The sequence below is a fragment of the Cynocephalus volans genome, chromosome 6 (assembly GCF_027409185.1).
Source record: "Cynocephalus volans isolate mCynVol1 chromosome 6, mCynVol1.pri, whole genome shotgun sequence".
In the NCBI taxonomy this organism is placed as follows: Eukaryota; Metazoa; Chordata; class Mammalia; order Dermoptera; family Cynocephalidae; genus Cynocephalus; species Cynocephalus volans.
This window is the reverse complement of record NC_084465.1, coordinates 93,783,730-93,805,750: the sequence shown is the minus strand read 5'-3', so window position 1 is coordinate 93,805,750 and position 22,021 is coordinate 93,783,730. Positions and strand designations below refer to the sequence as shown.

At 35.7% G+C, this 22,021-nt stretch overlaps 1 protein-coding gene across 1 annotated transcript in view; it reads right to left on the bottom strand.

Moving 5' to 3' along the window:
- ITPRID1 (ITPR interacting domain containing 1) overlaps window positions 1-22,021 on the bottom strand; it is an 82,914-nt gene that overhangs the window by 48,560 nt on the left and 12,333 nt on the right. The window contains exons 4-8 of the mRNA XM_063101261.1: window positions 21,525-21,576; window positions 19,463-19,549; window positions 17,131-17,333; window positions 12,789-13,342; window positions 8,635-8,692 (exon numbers count right to left, since the gene is read on the bottom strand). Of these exons, the coding sequence (XP_062957331.1) occupies window positions 8,635-8,692; window positions 12,789-13,342; window positions 17,131-17,333; window positions 19,463-19,549; window positions 21,525-21,576 (954 nt within the window). The remainder of the gene's footprint in view (window positions 1-8,634; window positions 8,693-12,788; window positions 13,343-17,130; window positions 17,334-19,462; window positions 19,550-21,524; window positions 21,577-22,021) is intronic.

Below are 22,021 nucleotides of genomic sequence, written 5' to 3'. Positions count from 1 at the left end.
CCTAATTACAATTATTGTGTGATAAGTATGGATTTCTAGTAAGGCAACTTCCCCCTCTGTGAGATCTTCATAATTATCTAAGCTTTCCTTGGCCCATTACTGGTACATGTGAATTTTAGGATAAAATTGCAAATCCCAAAAAAAGCCCTATTAAGAATTTTATTGAAATTGTGTTGCATTTCTAGATAAATTGGTGGAGATTTGATTTCTTTAAGATACTGAGTTTTCGTATTCATAAACATGACATAGCTCTGCTGTTAGTCAACTCTCCTTTATGACATATAGTAATATTTTATACCCAACAAATATACAGAAAGTCTTCATTTAGATATATTATAAGGTATTCATAGTTTTATTGTTATTTTTGGAATTGTGAATTTTTTTTTCCTTTAATGTCTCCTTATTGGTTATTGCTGATGCATGAAAATATTGATTTTTGCATTTTCTTCTTATATCCAACAAACTTGCTAAACCTTATTATTCTATTAATATGCTTGTCGATTGTCTTGAGATTTCTGTGTAGATAGTTATCTTGCCTGCAAATGTGAACAGCTTTCTGTTTATAAACTTCTCACTTCATTGTGCTGTATTTCTGCTTTTACCTAGGTCAATGTCGAATAAAAGTAGTGCAGGCTGGTTTTGTTCTTGGTTTCATGGGATTTCTTCTAATGTTTCATTTTTAGGATTGGTATTTGATATCAAGATTTGATAGATGCCCCTTATTAGATTAAAAAACTTTCCTTCTATTCCTACTTGCAAAGTTTTTGTTTTGATTTTTTATTATGAATTACTTTTACATTTCATCATATTCTTTTGCTGAATCTTTTGAGATAATTTAAATGTTTTTTGTTTTAGAACTGTCAATATAATATGCTTTATTAAATGATTTTACTGAAGTTGATTCTTCCTCAAATTTGTGAAAAACACTGTTGTTTTTGTTGTTAGAGGTGACTTTTAAAAAATATTTGTGCAGTAAAAATCATAATCATTTGTTGTTTAAGTTAAAAATAAACTCCCAGTATATTTTGTCATTAACTTTTAAATTTTGTACAGTTGTTTTTCATATATGTTTTTAACTTAATTGTATTGTATTTTATATTAAGTTTTAAAAATCATTCTCTATTTCAAAATTATATAAATATTTATCTACATTTACTTCTAGTCCTTTTATATTTTGAGGGATTTTTGCATTTAATAATTTATTTGAAATATTATTTATCTGCAATTTCTGTCAGCAAAGTATAATGTAGGAGTATTTTACATTCACACAACCTTTTTTTGAAATTAATTAGTTTTTATTTTATCATATACACATCTTTTAAAAATTCTATCAAGTTTATTATGTCATTTATTTTCTTTATCCAACTACTATTTAAATTATAGTACTTTTTCAATTGTTGAAACATACTTGGTCTCTTATAATAAAAGCTACTTGTGTTCAAGTATTAGTATTTTTTAAGTATTTCACTGGATTTAAATCACCATTATTTTGCTGGAAAATTTTTGCATCTGTATTCATAAGTGAAATTTATCAATTTTGTGAGCCACATCAGACAGATTTTTACATCAGATTTTTCAAAAATCTAAAAGATACTTGGAAGATTACAAATGTTTACATTCTCTGGAAGATTTATATAAAAGAGTAGTTATCTTTTCAGTGAACAATTGAAAGAACTGGTAGTGTAACAATTTTTTTTCTTATTGCTGTTTTCAGAGGTAATTTTTGGTAAATAATTTTTATTTATTTGTTGTTTTCCCCTAGGGTATTAGCTTATTTAGCTTTTCTATTATGTTATTTTGTTAATTTTTGGTTACATGTTGTATAATATAAATACTTATAATACCAATATAAAATTTGATAACACAAATTTTATATATTAAGAAATTATATAATGTGCAAAACATTAATATATCTATTTATATAATATATAGATGTATAATAAATACATGCATACATGTTATTTCCTAAAATAGCACACACTGTAATTATCTCTGATTTTAATTACACTGGTTGTATTGGTGTCCCTTTATAATTTAAAAATGGATTTTGCATATGGTATCATTTATTTTTTATGTCAGTGGTTATACATATTTTCTCTAATTTTATTTTGATTTTCTAATTTTGTTTGTATGCATTTTCTGTCTTTTTTTAACAAAAAGCTTTGTCTTTTTTTCTATAAAAAATTAGTGCTTGGATTCTACTTATCAAATCACTTGTTTCTGCTTTTTACATTACTAATTTCCACTTATCTTTATTAATCTCTAACTTCTAATTATGTTCATTTTTTTCATCATGATGAAGCAATTAATTTTATTTTTCTTGTTCGATAATAAATTTAATGTTATAAATTTGCCTCAGATTACTGCTTTTAGTACAACTCTTATTTTATGTAAAATGTCATCATCATTATTATTGAAATTATCTGAATTCCTAATTTCAATTTACACTTTTCTGCACTTTTCTTTCAAATGGAGGACTGAACCCCCAAATACTGGGTTTGTTATTTTGTTTTGTGTGTTTGGGGTTGGAAAGTGTTGCTTCTACTTTTTTTGTTGTTGAATTCAAATGCTACTGCACTGCATTTATATCTGTGGCAAAGTGGCCTGTACATTGTGTGTGTGGGTGTGTGTGTTTGTGTGGGTGTGTATAAGAAATCAATAAAAAAATTTTGAATTTTCAAGTTGTTAGCTATTTTAATAAATATTCCAAGAACACTGGCAAAGAACACTTCAATATTTTTCTATTTAGTGCATGTTATCAATTATAATAATAATTTTTTTAGCCTCTTTTATTATCTCATGCTTGATCTGTAAAGACCGACAGGAACTAGAATCTCCCACTTTTATTGTGTCCTTTCCTGTGGTATGGCCAGAAATTTTTGATATGTTGTGTTATGAAAATAACATATGCACAAGGTAACAAAAGAAAATTAAAAGATGTCAATTAATTTAAAACACACTTATCTTCCTTCTATTAAGGTATTATCATTAACAGTTCCTTATACATTTTTCCAGAAGCATTTTGTGCATACTCCCCCCAAAAGAAATAGATATACTCTTTTAACACAGAAGAGTGTAAACATAGAATCTTTTGCAAGTAGATTTTTTCCCTCTCATTTAAAAATTCTTTATCTCATGGACCCTTCCATTTCAAGGTAAAAATCTAACTCATTTTTCAAAATAATGACTGAATAATTTTTAATGTAAGGAGGTACCATCATTTTTAAAGCAGATTATATTTTGGGGCATTTAGGCTTTCTCTAGTTGTTTGTTATTACGAGCATTATTGCAGTAAAAATCCTGTATGTACATCTGAGTCTGTTGGCAAGTCACATTCCAGAACTGAAATAATTGCATCAAAAGCTGCATTCGTTTAGAATTGTGAGATATTGACAGGTCATACTTCTTTTTTTTTTTTTTTTTTGTGACCGGTAAGGGGATCGTAACCCCTGGCTCAGTGTCACCTGCACAGTGCTCAGCCAGTGAGCACCGGCCATCCCTATACAGGATCCGAATCCGTGGCCTTGGCACTCCCAGCGCTGCGCTGCTGTGCTCCCAGCGCCGCACTCTCTTGAGTGAGCCACGGGGTCGGCCCAGACAGGTCATACTTCAAAACAATTACTACAATTTAACTTTCACCTAACAGTGGGTGAATGTCTGTTTTACATTTTTACTATTACTCTGTACTATTAGCTTTTAAATCTTTGCTAATATGATAGGTGAAAAGGTGGGTTGGTCATGTTTTATCATTTTTGTGGAGCTTTTGTATTTCTTGCTTAGACTACCTATGTGTTTACTTTCCACATTAATAAAGATCTTGTTGTTTTTCTCATTGATTTGTAAGGGCTTTTTTTACAATTTATTAAAGTCAGCCTTTATGTATTGGATGTTAAGTTACTTGGTACGTAATGATTCATGATTGTTAAATCTTAAATGAGGTTTATAATTTTGATTAATTTGTAAAAGTCCTCTTTTTATTTTTAAGATTTTCTTCTGATTAGTTTTTGTCTTTATCTATCTATCTCCAACCTTTCACAGTTAAGCTTCCAAGGTAAGTCTGTTGTAATAAGATAGAATTTAATTTATTTTACATAATCACAAGTTATTTTGTAACATTTTATTTGTCTCAAAAGATTCAACAATAATTAATTAAACTTTGTATGTTTTTCTGGTTTTATTACTTGAGTTCGCTTTTTCCAAACCCTGTTTTTATTATTCTAAAGTACTTTATTTTGAGTAACATCTTAATCAATTTGAGTAGTCATAAAAAGAGCTGATAAATGAACCCAGAACTTTTCACGTATTAACTCATTTACTCTTTTTAGCAATCCCATGAGGTCGATGCTGTTATTATCCCTATTTTATTTTCTTTAGATGAAGATACAGAAGCAAGGAGATTTGGTGATTTGTCGAAAGTTACACAGCCGGTAGTTGCTAGAGTGTGCGACTGGAATCCAGGCATGCTGGTTCTGGAATTCAAGCTCCAACTGTGCTCTCCCTTTTTTGAGGACATTGTCCTGGAAGGATAGTGGAGGATATACCTGGTGAATCCTCCTACCTTTTGCGAATGACTTCATGCTGCCCTTGTATACATGAGTAGAGGAGAGTATGACTAGTTATAAAATCACTGGTTCACATTTTTTTCCTTGTCTAAATTTTATGTATATTAGCTTATTCCCATTTGGCATTTACTGAGGCTAATAGAATGCTTGAATTTTTTTTTTGTTTTTGTAAGTAATTTTTATTTTTCTGTCTGGAAATTTGTGGATTACCCTTTGCGCTACCATATCCTTGCTATTTCATACATTTTATACTATGATAGTTAGGTGTTCTCATTTCATTGACATGCCTGAACATAGTAAAAACCATTTTGGTTGCAATATTTATTCATTAAATCAAAGTATAAGATACTAGCTTGCTTGCAGTGCAGGCGTGCTGGTAATGAGTTATCTTAGTGTGCTACTCCATTTCTGCTACTTACAACAAAAATATCTGAAACTGAGTAATTTGTAAAGAAATAATATTTATTTGCTTACAGTTTTGGAGTTTGGGAAGTCCAAAGTCCAGGGAACACATCTGGTAAGGGCTTTTTCTTGGTGGTGACTCTGCAGGGATGACGGGTGTCACATGGTGAGAATGGCAGGAGCAGATAGAGCTGAGCTTCTCAGTTGCTCTCCTTTTAAAGCCATCGGAACCATGACCATTATTCCATGAATGGATCAATTCATTAATGAGGGTAAAGTCCTCACAATCTAATCACATCTCTAAAGCCCCACATTTCAAATACCACAGTAGGATTTTCTACCCTCTTAACACTGTCACAGTGGGGATTTAAGTTTCAACATGAGCTTTGGGGGTTATATCACTTACTTTGTTTTATCTGAAAATGTCCATTTTATCTTCATTCTTGAAGGATACTTTTGCTGCGTGTAAAATTCTGGCTCATAGTTACTGTCTTTTGGTCTCCATTGTTTCTAATGAGAAGTCTTCTTTCATTCAAATCTTTATTCCCCTGCATTCTATATGTTAATTTTCTGTGCCTGCTTTGAACATTTGTTATCTTTGATTTTTATCAGTTTAATATTAACACTGTTTAGTTGTAGTTTTCTGCGTATTTATCCTACTTGGAGTTTGCTAAGCTTCTTGAATTTATAAATTTAAATCTTTGTGTGAATGAGGAACATTATCCACCAATTTTCCTTATTTTTTTCCTGCCCTATTCTCTCTGTTTTTTCCTTCTCGGACTGCAATTCCATGTATATTTGACTTTTGATATTGTCCCGCAGGTTTCTGAATTGCAAATAATTTTTCCATGTAATTTTTCTTTTTTTTTTTTTTGCTTACACCAGATGGTTTGATAATTTCTACTGATGTATATTGAAGGTCACCAAATTATTTTTTTTTCTTTTCCAATCTGTTGTTAAGCTCATCCAATGAATTTTGAAGAATTATAATTTTTATTTATGAAATTTACACTTCATTCTTTATTATAATTTCTATTTTGCTTTTGAGATTTTCTATTTCTTCATTCACTGTAAGCATATTTTCCTTTACATTCTTCAAATGATTAAAATAATCTCTCTAAAACTCTTGTCTGGTGATTCTAACATCTAGATTTTCTCATGGTTTGTTTTCATTAATTGCCTTTTTTCTTGAGCATAGGTAATATTTTCTTATTTCTTCATATGTCCAGTAAATTTTATTGTTACAGGACATTGTATTGTATGTCATTTTAGGAGGCAGGGAACCTGGCTGGAATCAAACTCCAAATGGAAATCTCAGTTAATTTCTTTTAGCCTGAGATTCTCCAAGTCTTTCCCATGCATGTTTAGTTCAAAATTGGCTAGGGATTTGGGCTGGTATTATATGCCAAATTTGTGGATTTTTCTTTCTAGCTCTCTCCTTCCTGGGATTTTTTCATCCTTGCTTTCCAGCTGTGGTCATTGCCCCAAATTCTCTCTTCTGATTTTCACAGCCAGTAAGACTGCTACTTTCTATTAGAATGTTAGAATGGTACCAACTGGAGCCTGCCTTCAGGCTAAAAGGCTTTTAGAAAATAAGACACTCACCAGTACCATTCCTTTCTTCCAAGTGTTGAAACCACTTGTACTGTTTGCCTGCTTTTTGGTAGGAGATATAAAAATATTTTTTCCAGAGTTCATGGTTATTATCTGTGGGAAGGTTGACCCACTGGGAGTTACATAGCCATTAACAGAAACAGAATGAGACATTATACATTTTATCTGAAAGAAATCGTCATTCATTGGAGATTATTCTCTTACATAGATACAATGCCTTTTTCTGCTAATATTCAGAATACTGTGCATAAGGAGAGGAAATACAGTCTTAAAAGTGGTTTTTAAGAAAGTTTTAAAGGTATTTGAAGAGTTCATAATGTTTCTTCACTATTTGTGTGTGTATGTGTAGCTTAAAAGAGTAATTTGTTATTTCCCATGGTTCTAGGGGCTGGCTAGTCCAGCTGTCATACAGTTGCAGTCAGATGGCACCTGGACTAGACAGTCTGACTAGAACAATGATGATGGCTTATTCACATGGGAGCTCATTCGGGGCTGTCCAACAGAGTGCCTACATGTGGCATCTCCATCTTGTTTGGGGGCTGGGTTCCCAGAGGGAGTGTTCCAGGCACAGGTATTCTAAAAGCCAGGAAGCAGCCAGGTGGGTTAAGGGCTATGCTCTGGAACTAGCACAGAATCAGTTCTGCCATATTATATTGGTAAAAACAGTCCATGCAGCTTCATCTTTCAAATGAGGTCATCGTTTGGACTTTGAGTACAAAAAAATTATATGTGTGCGTATATATATCTTAAAGTGATTACATATACATACTATATATTTGTGTGTGTTTGTGGTAATTTCACCCCTTTCCTCATTAATTAACTAGTATTTCTCATTTGCTTTCCATCCTATTTTTTCTCAGGTTAACAATGTTACTTTTGAAAGTAATAAAATCCCATTTGTTGCACTATAATTTGGATTTTTGCCATTAGGATAACCTTCATCTATCTTACTTTGCTCTCTTAATTTGATGTTCAATGTAGATTAGTAAATTTTGTCCAACTTCCCAAATAATTTTTTGGAATGAGTGGGGTCACTTACATAGTATCAGTAGACTTCTTAATTGAATGTCAAGAGATGCAGTTCCTATTGGCAAGAGGACCTCCAGCTTCACTGAGAAGCATTCAATTAGATGGAAAACAGATGCTTATTTTTGTCTTATAAACCTCAATGTAGGTTATGTGGTAATTACTTCGAAAAGCAGGATAATAATTTATGTAATCAGCAGGACCCTATAATTACTAATGCATAATTTCTAAACAGCATTTAGCAAAATGAGGCCCATACATACACTTTGTAGTGAAAAAGATGTGTTTGACACCACACTAAATTAAATTAAAGATTTGCATATTTTCTTCCAGGATATGCACCAGCTTCATCTGCTCTATTTTGCTTGACTAATCCCTGCCTATTTCTAGCTGTATTATAGGATCACAGGAATGCTGAATCACAATGATGGCTGAATGGTGGATAAGAACCAGGAGAACAGAGGGGTTTCCTTCTCTGTTGTCTAAGGTGATATAGCATCATTCTAAGAGATGACTTAGAAAGTTTTATCTAGGTGACTTGTTTCCAATGAGAGTTTAATATCAAGGTCATACAAAATTTAGAATGTAAGTGCTGGCAGAGAACTTAAAAATTATCTGCTCTTATCTCCTTATTACAGATGGAAAAACTGAGGCCTAGTAAAATGATATGACTTGTGCAATGTCAAGCACTTAGCAGTAGGAATAAGAAAGTATTCACTCAACCAGTTAGGCTCAGTCCTGTGTGAAATCCACTTCACTATGGTAATCAGATTACATACACTTAGTGTTAGACAAGCCACATACTCCATTAGCCCCAGGGATATTGAACATTTCTGTAGTATGTATTTTAAAATTTGTTTGTATATATGCATTGCTAGTAGATTTTTGACATCTCAGATAATGCATAAATGTAGGGCATCTCCTGGAGATAATTTAAGCTCTGTACATATTAAGGAAGTTAAGTACTGGTTATTTACATTCTTTTTTTGAAAGATTATTGATGAAATCACACACCTTGATGAATTCTTACCTACAGTTCCTGAAGCCATGTCAAGAGGATTACTGGTATCTTTTTCAAAGCTCTGAACCTAAGACATCAAAATGTATCAATCTCATTAGAAGGTTTTTTTATAATAAATTCACTTCATTTGATCAACATATAACGAGGGTCTATTGGTAACTGATAATAGGGATGAACTCAAATAGCTTACAGTCTGCTGGGAAGAGGTGGCATGGACAAGGTGCCCATGACAAAGATTCAAAGAATTAAAGGACTTTAGGAGATGGCAAGATAACTTCTAAGGCAGAGGATAGAGGGTCCTTCCTGGAAGATGTGCATTTGAACTAAATTAAAATAATAATAATATTATTATTCTAGATTTTCTTTTTGCTCCCAAAGAACTGTAAATATATTTGGAGAAAGCAAGTTAATTATGGCTTGATTAACTTACGGAGAGTAATTCAGAAAATTCCATTGCTATCTAGTGCTTAGACAGATCAAAGAAAATTTAATTTTCAAATTGATAGAACAAAATTTGTTTTTGAAATTCTTTTTAGAAGTTAATTAATACCCTATTAATGAAAATGAAGTTATTATTAAAACAAAATAATAAATATTACTTTAAGAATAGTAATAGAGCTTACTGTAGAAATGTGACACGTAAGAAAAGTTAAAGAAGGTAAGAAAACAGTTATGGCTAATATTTTGGAGTGTTTCTTTGTAGGTTTTCTTTTTCATACATTTATTCTGGATATAGTAGCAAAACTTTTTCACTCAAAAATTTGGAATGGTAACTTTTCCCCCACATAGTAAAATTTCTTAGAAAACACCATCTTTAATGCCTTCATGATAGGCCATCCTTTGAGGGTGCATTAGTTTACTTAAAAATTCTCTCACTATTGGAATATTTTCTAAAGTTTGCAGTTAGAAATAATGCTCAGATGACTGTCCTTGTGCATAAATCTATCTCTACACGTCATGTTATTTATTTGGGATTGATGTCTAACTATTAAAAGCTGAATCAAATGACATAAACATTTGAAACATTGTGGTATATATGGCCAAAAATGACCTTTAACCCAGGAATAAACCGAGGACCAAGAGGATATAGCTCAACAATGTAATAAGAAAAAATATTTATTTCCTCTTTTAATTCTTCATCTCTTTTTGTCAAAGAAGTTACTTTATACTTGTAATTAATTAGACATACTTCTCAGCATTACTTTTATTGGTTTTGGTAACTCTAACCAGTGTGCATCATATGAATTTTCAAGTGTAACAAAGAAAATTCTTTTTCTGTGACCATTATCATGTAGAAAAATCCACTTAGTTCACTGTAAAGCACATATTTGTCTATTGAGAAAAGAACAAAAGAACAATTTAAAATGGAAGCCAGGTGTATTCCTTGGCTATTCCAACTTAGCCAAACTTATAAATTAATTTAGAAAATTAAAATGAAGAAATAGTTATAACTTTTCAAATATTCCCCACCTAATCAAGATGCCAACTGACATAGTTTAATAATATGGTTAATGTTCTCACGGGAATGTCTTTTAGAGAACAGGATCCTTGTATGCAAGCAGGAGGGAAGGGTGAAGATGATTTATTGTAGATACAAAGAAATCTCTTTGCACAAGTTTCTCAGGTATTAAATTCTCTTATTGTGTTTGGGAATTTAGGAAGAAAGGAACTGACTCAATTTTACTAAGTAAAATTAAACACAAAAATATGTTTATTTTTGCATTAAAAATCTATGCACGATTTTGTTGGAATCATAACTTTGAGAAGTGAGCCAAATATTGCTAAATTCAGCCTTTAATAGGATGTTAGGGAAAGCATCATAGATTGATCTGGAGGCAAAATCTGGCCAATCATAGTTGCAATTCTGATAGCTAGATATTTAAGTACATTGACTCATGTTTTAAATGCCATGAAAATCTGCCAATTTCACGCATATTTTTAATTTCTTATAATTGGGTTTTTAGATTTGCCCTTGAAAATAAATATTAAATCTGGCATTGGATCTTGCTGAAGATGCATTCTACCCAAGCTTTATTTACTCACCTATTGGTGCTGAGCAACACAAATATCTTTTCCCCAGTGAGAATGTAATATTTGATATATACTTTTTACAAAAACAAAATTCGAGTAGTGAAGTTTTTTTTTTATATCATTTTTAGGGCTATCTCTGCCTTACATATACATAAAGCCCTTCATATGCAAAAATCCAGGAAAATATTAAAAGAACATTATAAACAAAGTTGGCTATGAAATTCAACAGAATATTCTGTTTTTCTGTGGAAGCCACTTGTAGAATAAATTAATACTATCAAATACTTTAAAAGTCATATTACTCATTCAACAAATATTTACTGAGTGCCTACTATGTGCCAAAGAAATGTTGTTTTTTGTTTTTGTTTTTGTTTTGGTGCCTGAGTGTGTTCCTCCCCTCCTCCCAAAATATACTAACATATAGTTTTTCCTTGAATAATTGTCATTTAAAATATTTAAAAATATACTGGACAAGGACTGACATTCTTTTCTTATTTCTTTATGTGAAATTTGACATGTACTCTCACATACAGATAGCCTGCAATGAAAATTATTTTCCTCTTAGTCACTCTAGGTTGAAGCAGAAGAAACTCGAAACTGAGGCTTGACATTGGGTTGGAATTCTGTGAAACTTCTTGTTTAGATCCTAGCTAACATAGCAGACTGACTAATGAATTGCAGATTGACTTGACATTCTTTATAGTAATTTAACTATTAGCTTGTTGATTAAATAATCTTTGCAAGATTGAGTTAAAAGAAAATGATCATTTTCAGTGCCAACTCAGTCTTTCCTCAAATTAGGGCATTTGACCAAAGGTTGGCTTTTTTCTCCTTTTATCACTTTAATTCATTTTAATGCTACTATTTTAAATTCAGTTTAATATTTTAAGGCTCTTTTTTTTTTTTTTAGATAAGGCATATGCATACATGTACATACATACACATATATACATATATATTAGGATCATTAACAGCTACATATTTTGAGGTAATTTTTATATCTTTGTAGGGTGGGGAGGGCTACCAATAGGCATATCCACCTCACTAAATCCTTTTTTTGTTCTAAGATTATGGTGAAGTCTTACTTCCTACAAGTTCCTTGATCCTCTTAGTCTCCCAGCTGTTTAAGAATGCCTCTACTTGTTCCTCAAATACCCCAATACATGCATGTATAGAGACATAAAAGCATATCTGTAGGGCTGTCACCGTCCTTGCCATGCTATTGCTTTTGTGCCCATCCCTGCTGCTTCACGGTAGCTCCCTTCAAGGAAGATTCTGTTACCATTTCTGTGCTGGTAACTCCGTGCCTGGCCGGTAGAGGGCTCCATGGAGCAATGAACCCGCCTTGGGATTTGCATATAAATACCCTTCCCTACTTTTGCATTATTTAGATGAGAGGAGGAGAAGAGCTGTGCTCTTCTTTTGTAATTCTTTGTAATTACCTTACGTAACAGAGTTATCAACCAGCTAACTCCCGGTCCAGGTTGCCATTAAGAATAGAGAAATGAGTGGAAATGTGTACTCGTATTTTGGGGGGGGGGGGGGGGGGGAATGAGAAGTACAGGTGAGGATATCATCAAAATGAGGGTGAAATTAGTATGGGCGAGTGATGGTGGGAAAACATTTCTGGCGCACGTCCCCTGGTCCTCAAGGAACTGAGAGTCTAGTGGGGGAGATGCCGTTGACACTCACACAGTCTCTAACCTCTGGGCCAAGCTCTCCCTGCCACAGCCGCGAGCATGCAGAGGACGAGCAGCCGCAGCAAGTTTCAGGGTGGGAAGTAGTTGCACTTACCCTCAAAGAGGGTGAAACGTGGAAAGTTAGAGAGTAGATAAAATGCATACGAAGATGCATAATAAAGCCCTGAATTAAAGCAAAGTCAGGAACGACTTATGGGTTTAACTATGAGCAAGAAAAAGAGAAGGAATAGGAGAACGCAAAGGCTGGTTTCATACTAGTTTATTTTTGACTGAAGCCGCTAGAATGACTGTGCAAGTCCCGGACCGAGTTGGAAAGTAAGAAGAAATGCTGAGGGGTTGAAAGATGGAGTGGGCAAACGAGGGCTGGAAGGCAAAGGATGCATGGGACAAGTTCCTCCCTCGGGAAGCTCAGCGCTCACTTACAACACTGACCTCTTCCATTTCGAAGGAGTCTGGTCCTTCACGAGCAAGACGAGACAAGTTCTTGAGCTCATTAGTCTGAGTTGAGTTCTTCTGAGTTCTGCCCTTGACTGGCCCCTCGGATACACAGGAGGGAGTAGTCTGCTTGGTCAGCTGCTTGCCCCGAAGAGCTCCGGGAGGATGACAAGGTATCAAGTCATTGCAGGCTGGGGGAGACGGGTGCTCTGCTGAAGGAGACAAATGCCGCTGGTCCTGGTTGAATGTGGCCGCAGGTACGTCTGCTCCACACTCCTCTGGCTTTGCAGAGGGGGTGAAAAATTCATCCTTCATCTTGAATGACTCTGATGCTCCCGGGCTACAGTCCTTCCTGCTGTTCTGTTTTGAAGCTCTCCTTACAAGTTTACCCATCCTTCTCCGATGCTCTTTGGCCCCGCTCCCCGAGGTTCTTTGCACACTCTCTCCTCCAGCGTTCTGTTCGGCTTTGTTCTGTAGGATGCTCACACTGCTCAGCAAAGATGAGAAGGTACTTGTCACCTGGTCCAGGATTTCCAGCTGTTGGAAATGGCCTGAACAACACAAGGAACACAAAATTGCTAGCCTGGGTCTTTTTGATGAACCTGTGTTAACTGTAGCAAAAACTGAAGACTCAGTTAATATATGTTTTTCAAGATGAGAAGGGCATTAAGCTCTTTGAAACTCAAGTTTTTCTCAGCCCATGCCATTGTTATTATACAGATTATGCCTCTACAGAATGAGGCATCACTGTGTTATGGGGAAAGTGAATACCTTTTATGTGTAGTTAAATATACATAACTACATAGATTTATATATGCCTATAGTTTTTATGTGTTAATCCATTAAAAACTGTAAGCATAGGCAAATCTATACACTTGCATGTATTGAACTAAAAGTAAAAGAGTGCCCCAGCCCTGTCAGCATGAGGTGGCCTGAGCATTCTTCCACAGCTCTGTGCAGTGAATGTCCTCATCATCACTTCCATCACCCCCTTCTATACTGTTGCCTGAGTGTGGAAGGATCATGGCAGATGGAGTCAAAAGGCCTGGATACAAATCCTGGGTTAACCGATCACTGGAAATTTGACCTCAGGGTACATGAATTAGTACATATAGTGCTTAGGTCTGTGCCAGGCACACAGTAAATGGTTGGTTTCTTATTTGGGGAATGGAACCTGTCTTATGTATCTTTCACATCCATTGTGAGCACCAAAGTAAAGATGTAAAAGCACAATGCTGTATAAGTACCAGTTGTTAAAATAATAATTACAAATGTCTGAGACTCAGGAAGGAAATATATTGTCCTCTGTCTTTGAGGAGAAGATAGTCATTAATGTGAAAACTGACTTACCCTTTAAAACAAACCAGCTCCTCAATTTACAAGCCTTTCTGGATGATCCGGCCTCAATCACTTAGGAAATATGCAAATATTGACTTAATTAGCATATGAGAGAGACCTAATGCATCAAGGGCTGATTTGGGAACACATTGCCAGTTTGGAAAAAAATGGTGAAAAATCGTTTTGGTATCGCAAGATAATAAAACCGTGGTGATGGAAATGGAGCATTTTGTTTTCACTGCACAGCCTTCTCTCAACCCCAGTGACGGCATGTGGGCTTGCATAACTCAGAAATGGTCAAGGATCACACGGGTGGCAAGGTCGTCCTCTGCCTTTTGTTTGTGCCATCACAGCAATGCTATTGACTCTTCTGTAAGCACATCCTGTACCTCCCTGTTTCCTTCACCTGAGAGGAGAAGGTATTGACTAGTCATCCTTCTACTCCAAAAAATGTGATGGATTTCACACAGAGGACTGTTATATTCTTTTGAGACCTATAAGAACTCTTGGGTTCTGGATGTTTCAGAGTAATTCTGATTAAATTTTCCTCCTAAGTTAAGCTGAAGTTGAAACTAAATCTTTTTTTGTGAGCCAGCTGGTATGATTGAATCCTAATTCAGTTTTTATGATTGTCTAACATCCATCCCATAGCAGGTTTTTATATTTAGACTAAGATAAAACCTATCAGTTTAATTCAGAGAACACAGTAATCTGAAGTGTTTTACTTTTGCCTTTGGGTGGATTGAACAATTAACTAATTGATTCTCATCACTCAAATTTGAACTTTTTGTATTAAATTTGAATGAGACATTATTTTCCATTCTATCTTTTGAACATTCAACTAATTTTATTATTGCTTGTTTTACATGTGTCCTCATCTCTCTTGACTCAAAAGTATATTGGTAAGTGTTACATAGTGGGAATAAGAGTGGGCCAGAGATCATAGGAAGAGACCAACTCCTAGTTCTTTTGCAGCCTATGAGTCAATTTCATTTGTAATATGTTCACTTCACAGAGCAGTTCAAACACTAGTCAGATATTGTTAAGTGCTGTTATTCTCCCCCAATAAAGAACTGATCAAAGAACTTGCATCTCCATGCTGGAAGAGGAGACAGCAAAGAACAGTAGGAATTGCTTCTAGTAGGTAAAGAAACATTACATTGCAACCCCTTCAGGTTTACATACTCTTCTTAAAAAATTTCATTGTGAAGTATGTGCTTTACCACTGAGTAAACAATTACAGCTAAATCTACCATATGACCCAGCTATTCCACTGCTGGGTATAGTATGTGATTTCCCTACCAAGAGGAATGGAAATCATCATGTCGAAGGGATACCTGTACTCTCATGTTTATTGCAGTGCTGTTTACAATGGCCAAGAGTTGGAACCAGCCTAAATGTCCATCATCAGATGAGTGGATAAAGAAACTGTTGTATATCTACACAATGCAACAGTACTCTGCTATATAAAAAACCAAAAAAGAAATATAACCATTTGCAGCAAAATGGATGGACTTAGAGAAAATTATATTAAGTGAAATAAGCCAGGCATAGAAAGAGAAATACATGTTCTCACTTATTTGTGGAAGCTAATAAAAATAAATAAATAACTACACAAATAAATGGGGGGGAGGGAGTCACAAGAATTCCTTGAACTTGCTAAGACAAGTGAACAGATATGATGTTGATGAGGGAGGAGGCGGGGAGAGGGAAGAGGAAAAGGAGGAACTGGTAAAGGGACACAAAAATCAACTACATTGTATATTCATAAAATTTTTAAAAATAAAATAAAAAATCTCACTGCTATACCAAGATCAAAGATTTGAATCCCCATACTGCAGACACAAAATAAAGAAAAAGAAATCTCATTGCTGAGATTTTTAGACCCATTTCACTCACATGAACACAGGAGAAACAGGAACTTAAATGAGGAATCAAAGTGAAGTCTCCGTTCCAGATAAATGTTTGAGAAAAACACTTCATCTCACTTGACTTTCCTTTTATCGAATTTACTTATTTAAAATAATTTATTTCAGAAATAGAATTCTGACGTGTTCCCCATGCAGAATTCCTCAAACTCCATCCCATGAGAGAGGTAGGTGTTCTTCGATGCTCCTCCAAGAGGGGTTTTTTATTTACATGATTTTGTAAATACTGTAGTGAATTCCTTTAGGACACTGAAAGTGCACCTTAGCATATTAAATAAATCCTGTAGTACATGAGCTTGTTTTACTGCATCTTTACCCCAGAGTGTTTGAGCACAGTACACATACGCCAAGAACATCCTTCGTAATGTCCTAAAGAAAAGTATTCCATTGACCACTGGTTGGGGGCATACGGCAGCATGCATGATAACTGTAAGGCTTAGGCATAGTTAATCCACAAATCTGGAGGTATGACAGATTAATAACTACCACTTACAGCCCAGCATGTAAACTGGAGTGTTCTAAGCATCATAGATGAGGAAATGAGAGTTTTACCTAAAGACTCATGATAAGCCTTGTCACATCTTCTTTCCTCTGCCTCCAGGTGTGCGGCTATAGTATGTGTCAGTGCTGCCCACAGTACTGCCGGCTTCCTCCTTCTGGGCATGTGATGGGATCTTACATCCCCACCCCCTTGGAGTTAGGGGTAGTCATGTGACTTATTTTGGCCAAAGAAATCTGAGCAGACCTAATATGTTTAAGTTATGAGCAGAAGGATTTAAGAGCCAAGTATCATTCTCCATTTCCACCCTTTGCAACTAGTGATGTTCCAGATGAGGGCCAGGTCCCCGAGTGGAGACAACATGGAGCAGATACCCCCATCTTCCAAAAACACATACCAACCCGTGGCAGACATGTAGAGTGATCCAGAAATAAATCTTTTGTGTTTTAAGCCACTGTGATAGAGGGGTTGAATGCTACGGTGCAGAGCCTCCTTGCCCATCCTGTCTATATGGTGGCCCTCCCACCAGTCCATGCCATGGCTGAAATTGGGATGCCACATGGTCCTCACCTACCATACAAGTTAGGGCTCTCAACGTCCATTCGATGCTTTTGAGCTTCAAGAAAAACACGAATGTTGATTCCTCTGGCTGAGGAGCCACAACGGAAGAATCTGGCTGGGATTTGTGTGCAGATGTCTGGCTCGTCAGCACCGAATCCCAGATCCAAGAGAATCTCCACTGGATCTTTTTCCCCAAATTCCAGCCATTCAGGAATGCTGTGGTAAAAACATGAATCTCTTTATCCAATAACAGTTCACTTAACTAAAAGCCATTTTCTAGTCACTTCAACCACCCAATCTTCCAGAAATTGAGTGAAAGGGGAAACTGAATAGACAAACAGATGGTGCATTTACTAGAGACTGAATATACTTACTTAAAGGACAGGCCAGTGCCCCGGCTCAGGGACTGCTCGCTTGTACTACAAACAATACCAATGAGTTTACTTATCTGCTTTCAATTTCACAACTGGCACATGTTAAATTATATAGGACAGGGAGACTGTGTGACAGAAGCCAGAGATAGCACCCTGACAACGACAAAGACATGGTAATTGATGGCCAGAGAAGAAACAGAAAAAAAATTGTGGACTGTAGACTCAAAGAAGAATATTTTTAAAGTGGATCACTCAGTCATCCTCACCTATACAGATCTGTCAAGGATATCACTAAATGCAGACTGCAAGGATTCATGTTTACAAATAATGATTTTAAGTCCCTTGGTAAGATTAAAACATGTTCCGTGTGTGCATATATATATATTTATATAAATATATGTAAATTTTTTGATTTGGCTGAGAAACAAGAAATGCTTTTATCAAATTGTTGTAGTATGTTTTGGCACTTAAAATGATAAACATAAGTTATCTGGAAATTGTATTTATGTATACCAATTCACTTCTCAATTACTGAACTTCTGGGTTGCTATGCTATGGACCTTTGTAAAACTCATGAACTCTATGGGAATCAGAACTTTGCTAAGGTTTTACCAGGTTTGCTCAGCTCTTCTGGTGAAGTTTCTGTTTGCCTTCACATGAAATACTAATGAACTTATTTGAGATAGTTTGTATAATTTTACTTTTGTGACTTCATCATTTAAATTGGATTTACTACAATTCATCTACTGAGCCATGCATTCAACAACAGCCACCCATAGTCTCACTGGAAAGGCCCACTCACCTGACACCACTGGACATCATGCTCATACTTTCTAAAGTAATGTGGAGATCTGGGTTTTGCCTCCACTTCACATGGTGAAGGATTTCACGTTGTAGGGATAACAGTCTCTAAGTGCTGTTCCCAGGGCTGCTGTGGCCATTCATAGGCAACAGTAGCAAACTCCTTTGCTGCCAAAAAAAGATTTCCCTTCCTTCAATCAAGGAAGAAAAGGTAGGCCAGGTATCCTCACTGGCTCGACTTGGATATCTTAATCATTGGAATTAACCGGAGAGCTTGGGGTGCCAATCACTTGATTAAATCGACACAGACACCTTAATATATAAGTGGTTCAAAGGAGAAAAACACCCTGGTAAGAAATCTAAATTGTGCATGAAAAATTTAATCTATTATCATATAGAGCTCATTGTAGAAATTTTTATTCTACCCATTTATACAAATATTTATTGAACATCTGTCATTTTCTATGCCATATTGCTAGGCACCCACAGCATAAAAATGAACAGACAGTCCTAGCTTTCCAAAGGCTCCAGTCTTATGTCCAAGAATATAATTATTGATTGATTTGTCATTTAATATATTTTTAGATCACTATAAAAATACCATTAACTTTTTAATTTATATTTAATTGGGCAAGAAATACATAAAATACACTCACCTTATTAAAAAATTATATTACACATAAGGCTCTTTCTCCCCTTAGCCATCACTCCCACCAATCCTGACCCCCTTCTGTTAAATCCATGTGTATTCTTCCAGACATTTTTATATGTAGTTACATATATAGTTTTCACTTGTTTGCTTTATAAATAGTAACATACGCTATGTATCTTCTTGCATCTTCCTTTCTTTTTCCTCTGAAATATGACTTGAAGATCTTTCTAAGTTAATACGTATATCTCTACCTACTCTTTTTATCACCGCATGGCATTCCACAAAGTGAATGGACCAATAGTTTATTTAGACATTTCTCCATTGACAGATATTTAGTCTGTTTCCAGTTTCACTGACTATTTTATATTGTTCTTGCAAATTGGAGTCTGAAAATCCTTTATTCGTTCTCTCATCCATTCATTCAACAAATATATCTCAAGTGCCTACTTATAATATTATGAGATCCATTGTTGCACAGAATGATTTCTCTGGATGAAAAATGCCTGGAAATTCCATACCTTTGTGGTCTACTCGCAGTAGAATGGCAGGAGTTGAAGCTGGCCCCTCTGGATAGGGTGGGAGTTTCTGAACACTGATGCAGAGATCTACAGCCAGGAAAACACCAACAAGGACATGTGTTGATTTAGATAGTCCTGGGGGAGGTCATTGTGAATCTTTCCCTTCCAAAGCAACACTTGCATTTCCTCTTAGTTTCTAATGATCCCATAATGGCCACACCTTTGAAGAAGACAGAGCCTGCAGCTGAGGAGTGGCTCCTGTTTTTGAGAGCCTTCTGTTACAGAAGGCGTGAGAATTTAAGTGTTAGGTGCCCGCTAGTGCTCCTTATAAAGGTGACAGAATGTCTCACTTTTGACAGATGGCAAATCACTGGGGAACCTTTCAGAAACACAGCTTTCTTAGACATCAACTTTTGGGGGGAAGTTTACATTGTGTGATGGAAGAGGTACTGCAGGCAGCCACTGAAGTGACTCCACATTACTTCTCACGGAAGTAAGATGGTGATGGATTTCACGTTGCAGGCCTGACAGTCTCTAAGTGCTGTCCCCAGGGCTGCTGTGGCCATCCATAGACAACAGTAGCAAACTCTTTTACTACCAAAAAAAATGAGCGTCCCTCTATCCAACAGGCCTGCACTGCAAATTATTTGAAAGTGCTTCCTAAGAGTGCTATTATGTTAAAATACTGCTCAGTTTTATGTAGCTCAGCCCTACTATGGATTATATCTAGGCTCATCAAATATAATTGCCATTTGGCATAAAATTAGAATTTCTCTCAAAAATACAATGCAGGTGACAATGTTGTTAAGGAGACCAAGTTAACCTACTTGGGCTGCTGAATTTGCCTTAGTCCTAGCCATATAGTAAGAATAGGTAGGCCCTGCCTCCTCTTTGTTTAGACGCTTCTCTTCATTAAGCCCGAGAAAGTGCATGCTTCTGGGTAATAAAAACTCTGGTTTTTACAGACAGTGGAGCTTGCCGGGAGCCTTGAGGAGAGGCAGAAGATGTGCTTTCATTGTGGCCTCACCTCAGTTTGCAGAAGGCTTGCATAATTTATTTTTCACTCTGGGTTTGAGAGTCACACCTTATTTTGTAATGCTCAGCAGTGCCATCCAGAAGCAGCCCTGGTCTTGGATCTTAACTAATCCATGTGTAGTCACTTTTCTAATAAGGCCATGGGGCACATTCCAATCACTGAGCCTGGCTCTCATTTTCCTCTTTGACTAGAGGAGAGAGTTGCCTGAGAGGTTTCTGTGGTCCCTCACAGCTCTCTACCTCCATGAGAAGCAAAAACAATCAGCCCTTTAAAGGGGAAAACTAAAACTACAATGAGTAGCATTTTAGGCACGAATTGGTACGAGTAGGAGGGATACAGAACTGCGTCTTTGGTTTTCAACTTGTTGCAATTATCCTGAAAATGCAAGAACGATGAAAGCTCAGGAAGCAGAGTTCCTAATCTCAAAGAGCTCAGGCTATTCCAGTGGCTCTTAAACTAGAGTGTGCCTCAGAATCATTTGAAGGACTTGCAAAAATGCAGATTTGTGAGCCTTACCTCCAGATTTTCTGATTCAGTATATCTGGTATGAGGTCAGGGAATTTGCATTTTTATGCTGCTGCTGCTGTTTCAGGGAGCACACTTTGAGTTCTAGTCTATTCTCATATTAAGAGACTCTCACTGCTTTCTACCTAGCACTGAAAATCTTATATATTATTTTCCAGTAAATAGCATCATGATGAACTACATTGGCAAAATGAATATATGAATGTAACTGTTTTATGAACAAGTCCTATGAACAGTTGCATTCTAGCAGAATGTTGTTTACGCATATGTTCTAATTAAATCCCCCCCCCCAAAATAAGCATTTGTTTGACTTAATTTGCCCACGCCTTTATGATATTTAAGGAACCCCTATCTTTCTCAATGCTAGTGAAAACATTCTAGGCACCTTTCACAAGATCCCAAATCCATGGTGTTATTAAGAAACTTCTTCACTTCTCCATCATTGATCAAAGACGTGGTTGTAACACACTGGAGTGAAGTAGCGCTGATTCTGCCACCTACCTCATGTAGTCTTTCACAGTCATTTGAACCACTCCTTCTTTATGCAAAGAAGCTGCAACAAAAAAATTAGGGGTAAACTTAATCTCCTTTTATCTCATGGATGGTTTTCTCATCCCCAAATGAATCAATGTGGGATTGAATTTCCATATTCAAGTTTGTATAGGCATGAAATATAAGGCATCTCTGTAGTGAACAAGACAGAATATAGTTAATGGCTAAATGGTGTGACAAGCACCTGAAGAAATGTACTTGCTCAGGGAAGAGGGAAGGCAGTGGCAGGTGGAAGAGACAGCAAAGGTTTCACAGAGTAAGTGGTACTTGTCTTGGATTTTTAAGAATGGGGAGAATTGGGGGCTAGCTGGTTAGCTCAGTTGGTTAGAGTGCTGTGCTATAACACCAAGGTCAAGTGTTCAAATCCCCATACCGGCCAGCCACTGAAAAAAAAAAAAAGAAAAGAAAAAAAAACAATAGGGAGAATTTGATGGATGAAAAAGAAG